The sequence below is a fragment of the Chlorocebus sabaeus genome, chromosome 11, assembly GCF_047675955.1.
Source record: "Chlorocebus sabaeus isolate Y175 chromosome 11, mChlSab1.0.hap1, whole genome shotgun sequence".
Taxonomy (NCBI): domain Eukaryota; kingdom Metazoa; phylum Chordata; class Mammalia; order Primates; family Cercopithecidae; genus Chlorocebus; species Chlorocebus sabaeus.
Window position 1 is genome coordinate 85,399,922 of NC_132914.1, and position 17,011 is coordinate 85,416,932.

Below are 17,011 nucleotides of genomic sequence, written 5' to 3' on the forward strand. Positions count from 1 at the left end.
CTACATGTAGCTACATTTGGGCATTTGAAGTCTGGCTAGTGCAACTGGAGTACAAACCAACAGAATCTCCGCCCCCGTCAGTGAAGCTGAGTGCCTTTACCTGCCCTTTCTCTCATACCATGCACTATTTAGACCAGCACTGTCCCATAGGACTTTCTAGCATAATGGACATGCTCTCTGTGCTGTCCAGTTCAGTAGCCACTCACTACATGTAGCTACGTTTGGGCATTTGAAGTGTGACTAGTGCAACTGAAGAACTAAAGTTTTCATTTTAATTTCAGCCAATGTAAATATAAATAGCTACCAGTGGTTAGTGCTAGTGCTACCATATTAAACAGCTCAGATCAGTGGTTTTGGTTACCTTTAAGATTTGCAGCCAATTAAATCAATTTTACCTCATAGTCTCATTAATTTAGGTCATGGCCCAGAACATCACATCATTTGGTCATGTAACGTGTCTCACATTCATTTCTTCACCATATAGTTCTGTTATTCCCCTGCATTAACCAAACTGTTCTTACTCTTTCTCTCCTTCAAAAAGTACTCCACTGTGCTCTCTAAAATTCTCTTCCAAGATACATTAATATTTCAAAACCTAAGATGCTTTACTGAATCCTCCTTTCCATCTTGGCTTAGCTGCAATTTGGATCCTTCAAGATACTAATGCCCTTGGAACTCTTTCAATTGGAAGGTGCTCATTCTTTCAGATCCCATATACATTAGGGTCAGGAGAAGGTGTTGGTACTTCTAGGTTTACCCAACCCTGCAACTTCAGGTGATCATTCCTATCATTCCTCCATCATCCTATGAAAACTTCAGCTGCTTTCTCACAAGATGTCCTGCTCTCTACTTACTCATGGTAGAAGCAAGCCACCAACTTCCCAATAACTCCGCAAAATGCATTGGGAATTTAAGCATGTGGCCCGCAGACATCTATCAAATGTACACCTAAGCAATCTCCACATAACTTTTGTTCTAATCTATTTTTTTTCTTGTTTCTTGAATTCACTATAGTCTCTCACTCCCACACCCACATCAGATCCTTGTCCAACCAGAACATTCTTTCAATTATTCCCACTATGCTTGTCCTTTGACCTCACAGGACACTCTAATCCCTTGACTTCTCCCTCCCTATCCCTACCCTTCTGCCCACCCAACCCCAATCTTGACTTTCTTATCCATTCAGTTAAGACTTCACAATCGTCACTTCAACCACTTTCCTACCAATATCTTCAACTGTCCTACCCTCCTATTCTATAGCAGCTGCCTAGCTAAAGACTAACACAGAACTGATCCAACTCCATAATTCATTTAGTAAGTATTTATTCAAAGTGCTTGGCATCTTCCCAGGAGCTGGATATATAATCAAAAAACAATAGGTAATCCAAGTTCAGAGAGGAAAAGGACTAGAACTCAAATCTGTTTGACTCCAGATCCCCAACTCTCCAGTCCTTTCTCCAGTGGATTTCAAATTTTATCTAATTTCATTAAAATGTGACCACACTATTTCCCACTCTTTTAAACAGATGATGTCATCACCAACCTCTCAACTTCCAGGCATTATGCCTACAAACATAAAAGCTTCTATACACATTCACTCTTCCTCCCCTCATCCATTCTTCCTCCTCTCCTAACACAAAGGAAAAGGGTATTCCTCCTTTCAAAGGCTGATCCATTTGCATTATATTCCTACCTTCTCAGAAGTCTCTATGTATTTTGTCCCTCAACAATATATTCATATTTTAGCCCGCAGCTTTGTCAAAAATTACTTCTATAACACCCTTTGGTCATTATTCCTCAAATGCCCACCCACCCTCCACCTCAGTTACTAGTAATCTTTCTGTATATTTCCCAAGACTGTAAGCTCCATTCAGCAGTTAACTGTTTTTTATTTTGTTCACAACTGTATGCTCAATCCTTAGTACAGTATATATATAGCACATAATCGGCATGTAGAACATATACTGAATAAACAAATAACCATGATTACAATCATCCTTATCATTTTTCCAGCCAATAATAATTTTAAAATTTGAAAACAATTCAAAATAAAATTAATGACAATTACATCCCAGGGAATACAAAAAGACATACCTCCAGTTCATTTTCCAGTTTCATTACTTTAGTTTTTAATTGATTTTCTATTTAAAAAAAAAAAAAAAAAGACAAATGTTTTAATTGATTAGTTACCACAAAACAAACTTTCAAATAAATTTTAATAACAAAATTAATTATTTTAAAAGAGTTCATCATGATTATAAGGTAACAAAAAGTGTTATATGGCAGATCCATAAAACAGGAGTCTAGAAATACGTATTATTAAATGTTATATATTAAAAATAAATTGTATACAGTTTACAGAATATAATTTAATTTTCTACAGCTTAATGAACAAATGGAATTCATTATTTAATAACATAATAAACTTTTTCCAAGGTGCTTACCAAATTTTGCTTGTTCTTCTCCAGCTTTTTCTACTTCTTCCAAAGCCAGCTCTACTTCTTGAGCTTTCATCTAAACATTAAAAGAAAGGTTATTTCAATATGCCTTTAAACTGGAATGTAAGCACTGAAAATAAAAATTTTGTTTTATTTATTATGCTCATTAGTGCCAACAATGGCTGGCACATGGAGACTTTCAGTAAATATTTGAATAAATAAATAATTTTTTCTCTCCTTTTTTTTTGCTTTTGAGATAGGGACTCACTTTGTCATCCAGGCTGGAGTGCAGTGGCACAATCTCAGCTCACTGCAACCTCTGCCTCCCGGGCTCAAGCAATCTTCCCATTTCAGTCTCCTGAGTAGCTGGGACTACAGGTGCATGCCATTATGCTTGGCGTGCCATCATGCTCGGCGTGCCATCATGCTTGGTGTGCCATCATGCTCAGCAAATTTTTTCGTAGAGGCAAAGTCTCACTATATTGCCCAGACTGGTCTCCAACTCCCAGCCTCAGGCAATCCTCCTGCCTTGGCCTCCCAAAGTGCTGGGATTACAGACGTGAGCCACCATGCCAGGCAATTTTCTTACTTAAGACTACAATTTCTAGATTTGTAATAGCATGAAACATTTTTGATTCTCCCTTTTACTTCAAGTCCTCAAGTCTTATATCCAGTAAAGCAACATATCTCTTTGTAATGTTTTTCCACTACTTTTTTTCTATTCCAATTGCTATTATTCTAATGCATAATTTCAGGTTTAAAGTCCTCTATAATGTGATGTTTGCAAAGCTCCGATTTCCTTCAGTTTGTCCTATATAATATACTCAGTTTTGCTTTCCTAAGGCATGTTTTTGTACCTATCAATTGTGGTTCGAAAACTTTCATTGCCTTCTCAATTGCTGACAGCATAAAATACACCTTTAATGCCCTCAACAACCTATCTCAAAGTACCTACCCAAGATTGGTTTTCTCTACAGCCTGATACAAACTTGCTGCACCGCATTTCCTCAAATGTAAAGAATAAACATATTTCCTATCTTCAGTATTTATTTATGGTAACCAACAGCTCTAGAATTCCCTTACTATCTTACCACTGCATTACCTTCCACTTACCTAAAACTACTCCTCAGTATTCATCCTCTGTGAAGTCTTCTGACACCTCTTAGATCACTTCCCCTCTTAACAAATCTCTATAGCAGTCATTGTCTGCATTTGTCATTTGGACCTCAGGATATATTTCCTTATGTTATTTTTCAACATACTCATTCTATTTCCCCTACATACCCTTTTAGAAACTTTAAGTAGAAACTAGCAATGTTTTACACACTAAAATACTTAATCCACATTTAAATATATTGCATTTTTGAGGGGTGATGTAGATATTACCAAGTATTTTCACAAAGATTACTTTATATAAGAACAGATTTTTATAGTTCCTCTAATAGCCAAACCTATCGTTAAAACCTACTACATACAAACCTTCATTAGTGACTGAGTAATTCTGAAAAGGTGTATCACATTTTCTTGCTTTTCACTTTTTAGCTCATTTACTTCCACCTAAGTAAACAGAAAAGCAACTGTTTTATATTTTATAACCTTTAAGCAAAATATAAGAACTCTTCCAGATTGTGACAATAGTTGTTCCTGAAACAAAAATTCATATTTTATTAATAAATTAATCATAAGTTAATGTATATATCTATTATTATTGACCAAGTAAGCACCTTGGATAAGGAAATCAATAAATTATCTGCCAGTTCTTCTTGACGGGGCAGGTCATCTGGGTCAACTTTCATTATTTCTTTCCAGTTTATATTAGGTGGCATCTTGAATTCTTTCACTGTGCTCCACCTCTGTAACAAAACAGGTGGATATTAGCATTTTCAAGGTACACAGTATTATTGGTTTTCTAATAGCTTACATTTTTTGCAGATTATTTCATTATAACTTTCTGATGTTAGCAAAGAACTATGCCTTAGCCACAAAACAGACAAGTGGGCAAAATGGCCTTGATCAAAAACAGCAGTCGGCACAAACCGTCAGAGAGTGTACTGGCTAAATAAAATGTGACGGCTTCCTTGCTAACACTAATCTAAGTTAGGACTAAGATTTCTGGGTCCCTTCCTCCACACCGCCTACCCACAACGCGCACGAACACCCTAATCCTGGCAAGCGCGAGGTCTGTGGAAGGCTGACAATGATCCTTGATTTGGAGAAGCAGAATTGGGGCTGGGAAAAAAAAAAAAAAAAGCAGAAATTAACAATTGGAACGAGTGAAGTTGTGCGGCGGAAACCGGAACCGAAGTAAAGCAGGATTACGGACCCAAGGCTGGAAGGGGCGGGGTAGCTAAGCTGCGGCACACGGGCCCTGAGGCTAAAGAACCTGAGCGTGGAGTGACTCGCTGATACTGCTTACAGGGATCCACCCACCTACACCAAGCCTGGCAACCAGCGGAGGTCCCTCACTACCGCAACCACCAAGCTGGACAGATCCCTATCGCGGCTCCACACGGACTCTGGGTCCAGCCAAATGGTCCCGAGAAAGCCAAAGAGGCAGCGGCTGCTAGGCGACACGATCCCTAACTCCTCCGGGGCCAGAATAAGATCCCGGATGCAAAGAGAGCCTACAATTCACGACCGTGAGTGATGCTTTACGTTTAGATTCTCCGTCGGAGTCCCAGGACTCGGTGTTCAGGATGATGAGAAGGCATGGAACGAGGACTCCAAATCCCAGAATGCAGGTGTGCCTGAGGTTTGTGAATGCTGGGAACTGAAGTCCCTGAGAAGAGGAGGTAAGGCGCTCCCGGCGTGCAACGCGGAAGGCTGCGACGGTACCGGGGCGGCGGGGAAGGAACGAGAGGCGGGAGGCGCAGTGGCTGAGGCGCCTACGAGCTGGTGGCCTGAACGAGGTAGACCATGACTGTGGCTTTAGTGGCGTCACTCGCAGGGCCGCTCTTCATGAGGTTCTCCTAAGCCATCCCCTGGCGGAACCGCTTCCAGGTGAGGTCGAGCTGTCGGTCAGCGTATTAGGAGGAGTTGAGGGGAGCAGTCCTGGGTTAGAGAAGCTTCTGCTATTGGGGCCGTAGGGCCTGGCCCCATTCTGAAAAAGTGGAAACACCCTGCTTTCTCTTCAGGCGTTTGCAGGCGGCGTCCAGGGTAGTGCCTTCTGTAAGAAGGAAAAAACAAAAAGTTTTAGCCTTGTTTAGTATCAGAATCTGTCTTGGTATAGTGAGAGCCGCGCAGCCGTGATCCTCGTTTGGGGGCGAGCGAAGAATTGACAAGAGGTCTCGGCATCCTCTGACCCCGCCCGCCTTACCTGTAGCACCATTCCCTTCGCGGATGGTGGGACTTGATGGTTGTGGAGCTACTATAACCTCTCATCTAGAGAGGAGAGGTTAGTACTTGTCCGGGCCACTGCCGGGGGTGGAGAGAGAAGGGACTCGAGGACTCACCTGTACTATTGTCACTTGCTTGGTTACCTAGGGTGTCCATCCATGAAAGCGCCTTCTCTGGTGTTTACCACGCTTACTTGTGCAAGTTTTGCTCATCCTGCTCATCTGCTCACAGCCATGCTGGAGTATGATACACCACCTCTAACTAACTTTCCTAAGAAACTGTAAACTTAAATCTAAATGACATTTCCAACTGTCTGTACCAGGGCTTCTCATCTTTCTTTCTTTCTTTTTTTTTTTTTTTTAACGCTACTTTAAAAAAAAATTTACTATACTTGACAGTAAATTTTCCTTTCGAAAATAAGTAATGAATTTCTTTTTAAACTCCCAATTTGGGTAAAATAAGTAGCTCAGTACAAAATAAAAAGATACTGGTTTTGTGAGATAAATTTTAAAGACATTAGTTAGATTTATAGAAATGACAATTTTACTACTTTTTCTTCTGAAAGATTATATGCCAAATATTATTCATTATCTTGTTTATTCTTCCTTACAATCCAGTGAAATAGGTGCTTACTTTGTCCTCATTTTCCATCTAAGTTAAGAAACTGAGGTTTGGAGAAGCTAAGTAGTCTAACTTAAATAGTGTGATTGAACACAGATCTCTCTGGCTGGGGGACATATTCTTAACTTCTATACACCTCCTGAGACATTCTGGGAAACCAGCATTTGTGAAGTGCTTGTGCCTCAATCTTGCTATTTTTATTAAATGTTATATTTTAATTTTGTACGTGTTTACTCAATTAATTTGAATTAAATATTCTTCATGTTCAGTGTTCTTAATTCATAATTTAACATGAGATGGTGTTTCTGGAAAGGGGTTCTGATCCAGACCCCAGGAGAGGGTTCTTGTATCTTGTCAAGAAAGAACTGGAGGTGCACACACCCCCACTGGAGGTGCTAGACTAAGGATTCTTATAGTTATTTCTTGATTATATGATAAACAAGGGGTGGGTTATTCATGAGTTTTCTGGGAAGAGGGTAGGCAATTCCTAGATCTGTGTGTTCCTCCCCTTTTTAGACCATATAGAGTAACTTCTTCACATTGCCATGGCATCTGTAAACTGTCATAGCGCTGGTGGGAGTGTCTTTTAGGATGCTAATGCATTATAATTAGTGTATAATGAGCAGTGGGAACTACCAGACCGTCTCACCTTTCTCGCCATCTTGGTTTTGGTGGTATTTGGCTGGCTTCTTTACTGCATGCTGTTTTATCAGCAAAGTTTTTATGACCTATACCTTGTGCCGACCTCCTATCCCATCCTGTGACTTAGAATGACTGATATCCTGAGAATGCAGCCCAGTAGTTCTCACCTTTATTTTACCCAGCCCCTATTCAAGATGGAGTTGTTCTGGTTCAAATACCTCTGACAATGGTAGGAATGAAATTTAATAGTTATTGAGCACATGTTATGTCATACACTATGCTTACTACTGCGTGTTTATTTTCATAATAGAAATCTGTTTACTGTAACACCTTGTTTTTCTTATTGTTTTTTCATTCATTACAACTTATTTTTATGTATTCACTCATAAGTTTTGTTTTGGTTATCTGTATTACTCTTTCCTGCCCTTACTGTCACCACCCTCTTGCTCACATTCATAAACTCAAGGTGCCTGGTCTCTAATGGTAAATTTTATTCTGATTTTTCAGAAGCAAGAACAAGTTCATAGAAGTTAAGTAATAATTGATGAAGCTAAGATTATAACCTAGATCTCAGTGACAATTGTAACTAAAAGCAAAATCTTACCTAAATTTTATTCTTTAACTCATTCTAACAATATTTTTTATCTTGTTCCCTGTGCTAGGCACTGGGGATACAGCATTGAACAAGTCAGCTCTGTTGAACAAGTCAACTAAGTTTGTATGCATTGTAGTCTGTTTGTACCTAACTGTGAATCAGGAAATTTAACTCAAGTTCTAGTTAAGTAACTCACTGTGTATTTTTGAGGAAAATTACCAGAAGTCTATTATTTTTCATCAGATTTTCTGCATCTGTCAGTTTTCATCAAGAGATGGGACTTATGTGACAATTTTGTAAGTGGCCTTGTTGTAAGAACACTTGTCTGAACCTGCCTTCTTTCTGCCCTAGGCTTTTGTGATCAGTTTTATCTGACCAAAATCACTTAACGAGAAAGCCTCACCTTTTATAATTGCTTACTTTTGTTCTCAGTAGCAATGAATTTATATTCCTTAGATGTTACTTCTAGTTCATTTTTGCTGACTTACCAAGAAAAGTCATAGTAGCTTACTTCTCCAATCTCTAAAACAAAGCATGGCTGTTTTATATCCATTGTGTATCCTAAACATTTTGTTTTGCCTTATTTTCATGGCACATTAAGCCATGGTTAATGACTTAATTCACACTGACTCCCTACTAATCTTTCCAGTTTCCTCATGTTGAAGGAAGACAAGTGTCTGCTTGCTGCGCTCTTCAGATAAGGTGAACATAAAGTAGCTACCTGTGGAGATATGTAACATTTTATTTGTAGCTGTCTGCTTAAGAACAAAAGGAGAGGCAGTTTCTTGCATGACTCAGCTTTTACTCTAATTTTTTCTTTAGGCATAATGAATTGGGATCCCAAGTTTTATTTTCCTTTCACATTTCCAATTGCACTTGGATTTTGCGCACGTATATAGTAACACCCCATTTTTGTAAGCAAACAGAAATCAGTCATCCCATCCACTTAAACTGCATCTGTGAGTCTGCTTCTGTGCCTAGGAAAATTAGAAGTTCTCACAACTAACAAGAATAATGTGTTACATGTTTACAATAATGGCCCCCAGTGAGTCATGTCCCCCTCGATCTATGCCTTTGTGTAAATCTCTCCCTTCCCTGCAACTCTACTTTGCAGGTGACTCTTGGAAGTAACCTGAGATGACACCACAACTGAGCTCATAATATGCTCTCTCTCCCTTTCTCTCATACTACGCTCCCTTGGGGAATATTAACACTTCTGTTATCTTGGCCCTTTTATAACTTCTTTCCTGTTGATTCAGGATGTACCTTGCTTAAATGATAATTTTTTAAATATGCATTAAATAGAGCCTTATAAAGAGCTTGTACATTGAACCTTGCCCTCCTATTGTCCTGAGATCATCATTTAAGAAGCCCAAGCTAAGCTATTAGAGAATGTGATAATAAGTAGCAGAGACTAGCTTTCAAAGCTGAGAAATCTACCCTTTAAAAGCCATCCAGCCCTAATCAAGCCACTGGATAACTATAAACACATGAGTGACCCCAGGCACAACTAAAGAAGAACTATATACATACCTATATGTTTGGATATATATATATATATCAAATAAAGATATATCAAAGAATTGAATTATTTTGAATGTATTCATTTTTAAGTACTTCAGATGCCTAACTTAAGGAAAACTTTCTTAATACTTGAACTGATTAAATTTAGGAAATAAAACTAAAAACTATAGCAAATCTCAAGTTCTTATAAAAATTCCAATACTATTTGTGTATTTAGCTAAATTATTATGCTTTTCAACTGTAGTTGTGAATCCAGAAATTACATAGTAGTTTAATATGTTTATTATGTTTAATATGTTTCTTATACATATTATTATATATTTTAAAAATTATAGTTATACAGCTAATATATCAAAGTCTCTAGGATGACAGATTCTCTTAAAGGTTGCAATTACTCTAAAAAATCAGATGCATAATTTAATATTTTTATTATGCATATTATATATTTTTTATATTTTTAATTATTTAATTTATTTTAAATTATTTTAATGTATTTAACAATAATTTAATAGCTAATGTATCAAAGTCTCCAGGATGCTAGATTCTCTTAAACATTGCAAGTATTCTAAAAATTAGATACATACGTTGTTCCCAAGTATAACTTTAAAGTGTTGAAACCACAGGTTTAATTTACTTTTTTCTTCTATTAGTTTTAAACTTTCCTGTAGTTAGAACATTTAACCAAACAATAGTTTGTCACCCCAAGTGAATTGATGTTACCAAACCAGTGGCCTGAGATTATTTATGGGAAGAGAGATTTCTGACCTGTACACAAAACTTGATTTTTACCTACCCAAAGATAGATATCCTGAGTTGTTCCATTTGGTTTTTCTAAATTACAACATGTCTATATAGCTGTCTTATATTGGATCCCATTTCCTGATTTCTGTATCTTTGTTTTTACCTTTTCTCTGAGTTTCTTGAAAAGGAACATCAGAGGTAAATTTTTTGAGACCTTTAGTGACTTAGGTTTTTATTCTGCTTTCCCATGTGGGAAATTTAGGTTTATGAATATAGAATTAGTTTAGAAATCAATATTCCTCAGAAGTTTGAAACATTACTCTTTTTTTGTTTTGGAAGGGAATTTTTTGTTTTGTTTTGTTCCTAGCTTACAGCATTTTGGGTGAAAAAAAAAAGATTTTTGATTCCTGATTCTTACTCTGGAACCTTTTTTATTTCCAGAAGCTTTTAGAATCCTAACTGTTCGCAGTGTTGCAAAGTTTTATGGAATTTTGTGCCCAGTAGAAAAGGGATGGAGGGTCTCAACCTAAAATATATGGACAGACTTTTTTTTACTTAACCTTTATTTTCAATATGCTGCCTTTTCCCTGTTATCAGAGACCCTATGTTTTAAATAATCCACAGAGGAAATATCCAGTTTTCTGCCTTGGAATAGGAGAGAAGGTTATTTGGCTGTATCCAGTAAGAGAGGGGGCTGACATAGTGTCCCTGTTATCAGAGACCCTATGTTTTACAGCGGAAATCTCCAGTCTTCTTCCTTGGAATAGGAGAGAAGTTTACTTGGCTTTATCTAGTAAGAGAGGGGGCTGAGTTTTAACAGGTGATTAGCTTATGCTTCTTAGAAGTGGATGGCATTTTAGCTGAGCTTTTCTCTGGAGAATTAATATGCAATTACTTACCTACCTACTAAAATTAAACTTACTTGGAATAAATATGTTCCTTATTTTATCTTTATGATTTTTTTCCAGTTTTTGTCCAGAAGTGCTTATAGAAAAGATGGCTGATATTAACCTAAAAGAAATAACCTTAATAGTAGGTGTGATTACTGCCTGCTATTGGAACAGCCTCTTTTGCGGTTTTGTTTTTGATGATGTTTCAGCAATACTGGATAACAAAGACTTGCATCCATCTACACCTTTAAAAACTTTATTTCAAAATGACTTCTGGGGAACCCCTATGTCTGAGGTAAGTATTTATATATTACTTGTACATGTCTCAGATTTTGAAATATTCTGGTATTTTATTACTTCTAATTTTTTATCAACATTATCATCACAGCAATTACAGATTTTTAACCCTAAAATTGTTATATGAAACATAACATGTTTGTAATAAATTGAACAGGAAGCTGAGGATGAGGTTATCTTCTTTAGAGCAGTACTTGATTATTTCTTTGCCTGTGTACCTTGGTGCCTGCTTTTTTTTTTGCTTTTTTTTTTTTTAACTTTTATTTTAGATAGAGGGCTACATATATAGGTTTGTCACGTGGGTATATTGCGTTATGCTGATGTTTGGGGTACCGATCTGTCACCCAGACAGTGAATATAGTACCCAATAGGTAGTTTTGGCTTAACTTCTTAAAAATAATGTATATTTATGTGAAAACCAAATGTATAGGGAGAGTAATAGGTGTAATGCATGCCTGTTTCTTGTTAATTGACTTTATTTCTCTTTTTTCTGTATTATGAGTAAGACGAAAGAGATGTGATATATTTCAACATTTTAAAATACAGCAACTTCAATATAAATAGATAAGACTTTAAGGGTAAAAATAGTAAGTACACATATTGCCAATTTCTCTTGCGGAAAAAGTGGTTATTACAAATTGTGAATCTTTGTCCTATCTCTTACATAATAGTTATTTAGGTTATATATTGAGAACCTGAAAGTTTAGTTCAATAGTTTAATATTTTATTCATCCATATGTCCATATGGTTCATTTTTATGAGGGTATTTTTACTGTTTTGAAGGTCACTCACTGTTAAACTGTTTGGGATTAAATCCTTATCAGCTTGATATCATATAGAATGGATTCTAATTTTAGTTATGTCACATACTAGCTGTGTGAAATACGTGAGAATACATCTTTCAGATGGAAAGTCATTTTCCTGATCTGTAAAAGAGGATAATTCCTTTCCAAAATAAAAAAGAGAGTAATGCTTCAAATTTCTGAGAGATATTGATTGCTAAACTAAAATTCTATATTAATTAATCTAAATTTCCCAGGTGGGAAAGTAGAATAAAAACATAAGTCATTTAAGTCTCAATAATAAGTCTCATTTAAGTCTCAAGTAATACTTTATCTACAGTACCTGGAACATACATATTGAATAAATTGTTGAAACATAACATGTAACTCTCGGCAATGTTAACGATATGTTTCTTGGTCATTGTGGCCTCTTTCCCCATTCCCCAAATTTGGAAGGCTCTCAAGGTTAGGGATGGAATCTTTCATTCCTCTGATCACAAGCACATATACTTATTTTGTCTTATTTAGTAAAAAGACTTTATTTGCCTTTTTGTTCTCACCCAATTCTAGCTTTTGAAAAAAAATCTTTTGATAATAAGGAGGAAAATATGGCCCTATTATACATTATTCTAGACAGCTTGTCCTCCTCTATACCTACCTTTGATCTCCAGAGACCCTCAGAACTATGTGTCCATTCCCTCAATTTATGCTAGTATCTGTTATGATTTTAGTCATAATGTTGAGGTTTTGAATTGATAGTTTAGCTGGCCATATTAAATGGTCTTATTTTCTAGATTAGGCTATTCTCGTATTGCTATAAAAAAATACCTGAGAGAGAGTAATTTATAAGAAAAGAGGTTTTATTGGCTCACAGTTCTACCGGCTGTACAAGAAGCATAGCAGCATCTGCCTCTGGGGAGGCCTCAAGAAGCTTCCAGTCGTGACGGAAGGGGAAGCGGGAGCAGGCACTTCACATAGCAAAAGCAGGAACAAGAGGAGCAAGGTGGGAGATGCTACACAGTTTTGAACAGCCATATCTCACAAGAACTCATTATAGCTAATATAGTACGAAGTGGGGTGGTGCTAAACCATTCATAGGAAATCTACCCCAATAATCCAATCATTTCCCACCAGGCCTCACTTCCAATACTGGGGATTACATTTTGATGTAATATTTGGGCAGGGACACACACATATCGCATACCATGGTGTCAGTGATCCCTGATTTTCTCAGCTGTGCAGATTGAAAATTTGATTTTGTTCAGAAAGCCCATAAGCAGACGGACTAACAAGAAGACTCATAATGTGTTCTGACAGAATGGATAAACAAACTAGAATAACAGTTTATTAAGAGTGAAGAGTGTAGTTTCCTTGTATTTTCTAATGGGCATATTCTCTCCCTGAAGGCAATTGTGACACTAGGAAAAAATTATTCTGGGTAGTTCTTAGGTGTCATAGATTTCGTGATAAGCCTGGAATTAGCATATTCAAAGATCTAATCGTTGATATCATCAAGTAATGATAACCTAGAAGATACGTGTCCACGTGTATCTTACACGAATTTTTGTGCCAATGTAGGTCTTAAGAACACATTTTGGGCTTAGGACATTCTCCTAAGCCATATGAATACTGCCATATTAGGGGTCTTTGGATTCCTGTGAACCTCTCAGTGTTTAGATTATCTCTTTAGTAGGCTTATGCTATAGATATGTGCTACTCTATTTATTGATAGTTCATTGGATCCCAACCCTGACTGCCATATTAGAATTTGCCTGGGGCATTTAAAGAATGAAAACATATTACCAAGGCTCTGTCCAAACCTGTTATTTCAGATAATCTCAGAGTGGGATGTAGGTATCAATATTTTTGTCTTATTTTGTATGTGTGTGTGTTTAGTTGTTGTTTTATGTGCAGGGGAGGGTGGGACTTTTTGTTTAAGTCATCCAGTTGATTCTTTGGTATAGCCGTGGCTGAGAGCCAGGAGACTGTAATGAGCCACCTTCCTCCGGCATTTGGCCTATAAAGTAGCTTGTGCTAAGGTAACTTCTGCAAATATTTTATCTCATTATGATTTTGCCATCCCTCTATTGAGATTCACATTAACAGGGAACTGTTAGCTTATTCGTTCATTATACTGTTGTATATTTTTGTTGCCAACTAATATCATGAGTAATTTTTTTAAAGAAAAAATTATTAAATTATTAAAGTATTAAAGTATACCCGAAAGTAATAATGATTTGAATTGTTTTTTTCGTAGTGGCCCTAGGTGTTTTCACAAAGTAAACTTGATACCTAATGGACTGATGATTTGTCACAGTGGAATCTGAAATAGATCCGTAATGAGTTATGTGAATAATTGGTTATGTTAATAATTGGTCTGTTAGTTGGTCATCACCTATAGTATATATATGTCTAATAGACCTAACTGAACAATTGTGTATACTGCAATTCAAAATACATATTCCCTTCTACTTTTTGAGTTCATCCTTTCCTCTGGAATATATGTTCCTTTGTAGCCACAGTGACATTTCAGGTACTCAAAGGGTTTCTAGAGTCCTTTTCTACTTTCTGGTACAAATCATGTCAGTTCAATACAGTGCCTTAAAAATAGCTTTATATGCTTGAGATGAAATTTGAAGGATGTAAAGGAATTAGTCAAGCAGGAAAGAACGTTCTAAGTAGATAGTACATCATGGAGTATATAGTCAGTACAGAGATACTAAAATGTTCCTAATTTCAAAATGTGATTTATTCTTTGTGTTTCCTAATGTTCCCTAGTAAGGATTAACAGGCTTAAGTCTACTTGTGTGCCAGAAAGTTAAACAGCAAAATACGATAGGAAGTAGAAGAGCAAAGAAGCTGAATATGGATGCCTATATTAGTCTGTTTTGCGTTACTATAAAGGAATACCTGGTAATTTTTAAGGAAAAGATGTTTATTTGGCACATGGATCTGCACACTATGGCAAGCATGGCAACAGCATCTTCTTGCTTCTAGTGAGGCCTTGAAAGTTTTATTCCCTGTAGAAGGTGAAGGGGAAGCAGGTGTATCACATGGTGAGAGAGGGAGCAAGAGAGAGAGGAGGAGGTTCCAGGCTCTTTTAAGCAACCATCTCTCACATGAACTCATTACAGTGGGGAAGACACCAAACCATTCATTAAGGACCCACCCCCAATGACCCAGACATCTCCCACCAAGCCCAACCTTCAACATTTCAACCTCCTCACATTTCAGCATGAGATTTGGAGGGGACAAACATCCAAACTATGCCAATGCCCTTTGTATAAAACTACAAAAAAATAGCATGAGTAATATTTTATATATATTTGAACTGTGTGTTTTATTCTTAAATCTGGTTTGGTTTTGTGTTAGGGAAAGAAGTATTTCTGATTAAATGTAACTTATAATTTAAAAAGAAAGTCAGTACTTCACATGAAATTTTATTTATTGCCAAAGGAGAATACTACAAGAAAGATGTCTATTTTCATATTCTAAGAAAGTTTTTACTCTTGTATTACTCTGTAATTTGGAAATTTCTAGTTTAATATATTCAGATTTATACATTATGGAGATTTTTTTCATAAAACAACTAGGCGGTACCTTTTTGAGTCATCACTATTTTAATTGAACTGGTAAGCATTCTGTTCTTACATTTCCTTTTGAAGATCTAGCCAGTAGTTATATCAACTTTTGTATTGCTAATAGATACGGAGGCAGGCTTTGGAGAGAATCCTGTGCTCTAACTTGACCAATGCTGGCATTGTCTTACTTTTTTTAAAAACTGTTATATTGACGAGGATTAATAGTCAAATGTCCTTTTACTGTTAGTTCTCTGACCACTGTAAATCAAGGAGGAAATTAACCTTGTTTGTGGACTAAGGAAATAGAAAAACAGATTATAAAATTCTATTCTATTTTTGTGTTACTCTTAGGACATTTCATATTTTATTGTTATTTCTCAGTAAAATGTAGATATTGATATCTTTAATGGTAAATGCAATGATGAACTTTTGTACCCTGTTGGACCAAGGTACTTTAATAATCACTGATTGTTTTTTCCTTTTAGGAGAGAAGCCACAAGTCTTACCGTCCCTTAACAGTATTGACATTTCGCTTAAATTATTTGTTAAGTGAACTAAAACCAATGTCATATCATCTCCTGAATATGATTTTTCATGCTGTGGTTAGTGTGATATTTCTCAAAGTATGCAGACTTTTTCTGGACAACAAGAGTAGTGTGATTGCTTCTTTACTTTTTGCAGTGCACCCAATACACACAGAAGCAGTAAGTAAAACTATGAATTGATTTGTTTTCTTTTTTCTTTTTTACAAATCCTGCACAGTGATTATAATGGTATACATTAAAAAAAAAAAAATTAACCCTGACTTTAATCCAAATATTTGAAGACTCTTAAATTCGTACCGTTAATTCTTAACTTTCTAGTACACAAAGTCTAACTTCTTACAGTGTAAAATTTTTAAATTTAAAATTTTTGAAACGAACATTTTTTCATTCAAGAATATAAAATCTATTTAGAAATATATACATGAATACAGTTCTTTGCTCACTTTTTTAATAAATAAGAATTTCTGAGGACTTTTTAAAGTTTATTGTCTTTTTAAACTTTAGTTTTCAGATTTATGAGGTATAACTTTTTGGATTTATGATGCCTTTGTATATTAAGAACTTCGTATTTTAAGAAAATATGTAAGAAGTACTTAAGTTCTAGATATTCTACCATATTTAAATGATTACCATTGAAGAAAGCTGGATAAAGAGTACACAGGATCTCTCTGTACTAGTTTTGAAACTTCCTATAAGTCTTATTATTTCTTTTTTTTTTTTTTTTTTTTTTTTTTTTGAGACGGAGTCTGGCTCTGTCACCCAGGCTGGAGTGCAGTGGCCGGATCTCTGCTCACCGCAAGCTCCTCCTCCCGGGTTTACGCCATTCTCCTGCCTCAGCCTCCGGAGTAGCTGGGACTACAGGCGCCCGCCACCTCGCCCGGCTAGTTTTTTGTACTTTTTAGTAGAGACGGGGTTTCACCGTGTTAGCCAGGATGGTCTCGATCTCCTGACCTCGTGATCCGCCCGTCTCGGCCTCCCAAAGTGCTGGGATTACAGGCTTGAGCCACCGCGCCCGGCCT

General features: G+C 36.5%; 2 protein-coding genes across 15 annotated transcripts in view; one reads left to right on the forward strand and one right to left on the reverse strand.

The window, feature by feature from the left end:
- Window positions 1-5,039, reverse strand: part of CEP290 (centrosomal protein 290) — a 94,444-nt gene extending 89,405 nt beyond the window's left edge. For 7 of the 9 annotated variants that reach the window (XR_012094548.1, XM_073020984.1, XM_073020987.1 and 4 more), the window contains exons 1-5: window positions 4,869-5,023; window positions 4,163-4,291; window positions 3,918-3,995; window positions 2,445-2,514; window positions 2,095-2,141 (exon numbers count right to left, since the gene is read on the reverse strand). Coding sequence is in view for 8 of the 9 variants with exons in the window: in XM_073020984.1 (XP_072877085.1) it covers window positions 2,095-2,141; window positions 2,445-2,514; window positions 3,918-3,995; window positions 4,163-4,264 (297 nt within the window). In the remaining variant the exon portion in view is untranslated. Of the gene's footprint in view, window positions 1-2,094; window positions 2,142-2,444; window positions 2,515-3,917; window positions 3,996-4,162; window positions 4,292-4,868 lie in introns of all 9 variants that reach the window. The other 2 variants (XM_008004202.3, XM_073020985.1) reach the window with 2 other exon arrangements.
- A 202-nt stretch (window positions 5,040-5,241) lies between these two features.
- TMTC3 (transmembrane O-mannosyltransferase targeting cadherins 3) overlaps window positions 5,242-17,011 on the forward strand; it is a 58,034-nt gene continuing 46,264 nt past the window's right edge. The window contains exons 1-4 of one of the 6 annotated variants that reach the window (XM_037996747.2): window positions 5,242-5,438; window positions 5,668-5,832; window positions 10,866-11,082; window positions 15,933-16,151. In XM_037996747.2, coding sequence (XP_037852675.1) covers window positions 10,894-11,082; window positions 15,933-16,151 — 408 coding nt within the window. In that variant the 5' untranslated portion in view covers window positions 5,242-5,438; window positions 5,668-5,832; window positions 10,866-10,893. Of the gene's footprint in view, window positions 5,439-5,667; window positions 5,833-7,904; window positions 7,929-8,311; window positions 8,335-10,865; window positions 11,083-15,932; window positions 16,152-17,011 lie in introns of those variants that run through there. The other 5 variants (XM_037996749.2, XM_037996748.2, XM_008004196.3 and 2 more) reach the window with 5 other exon arrangements.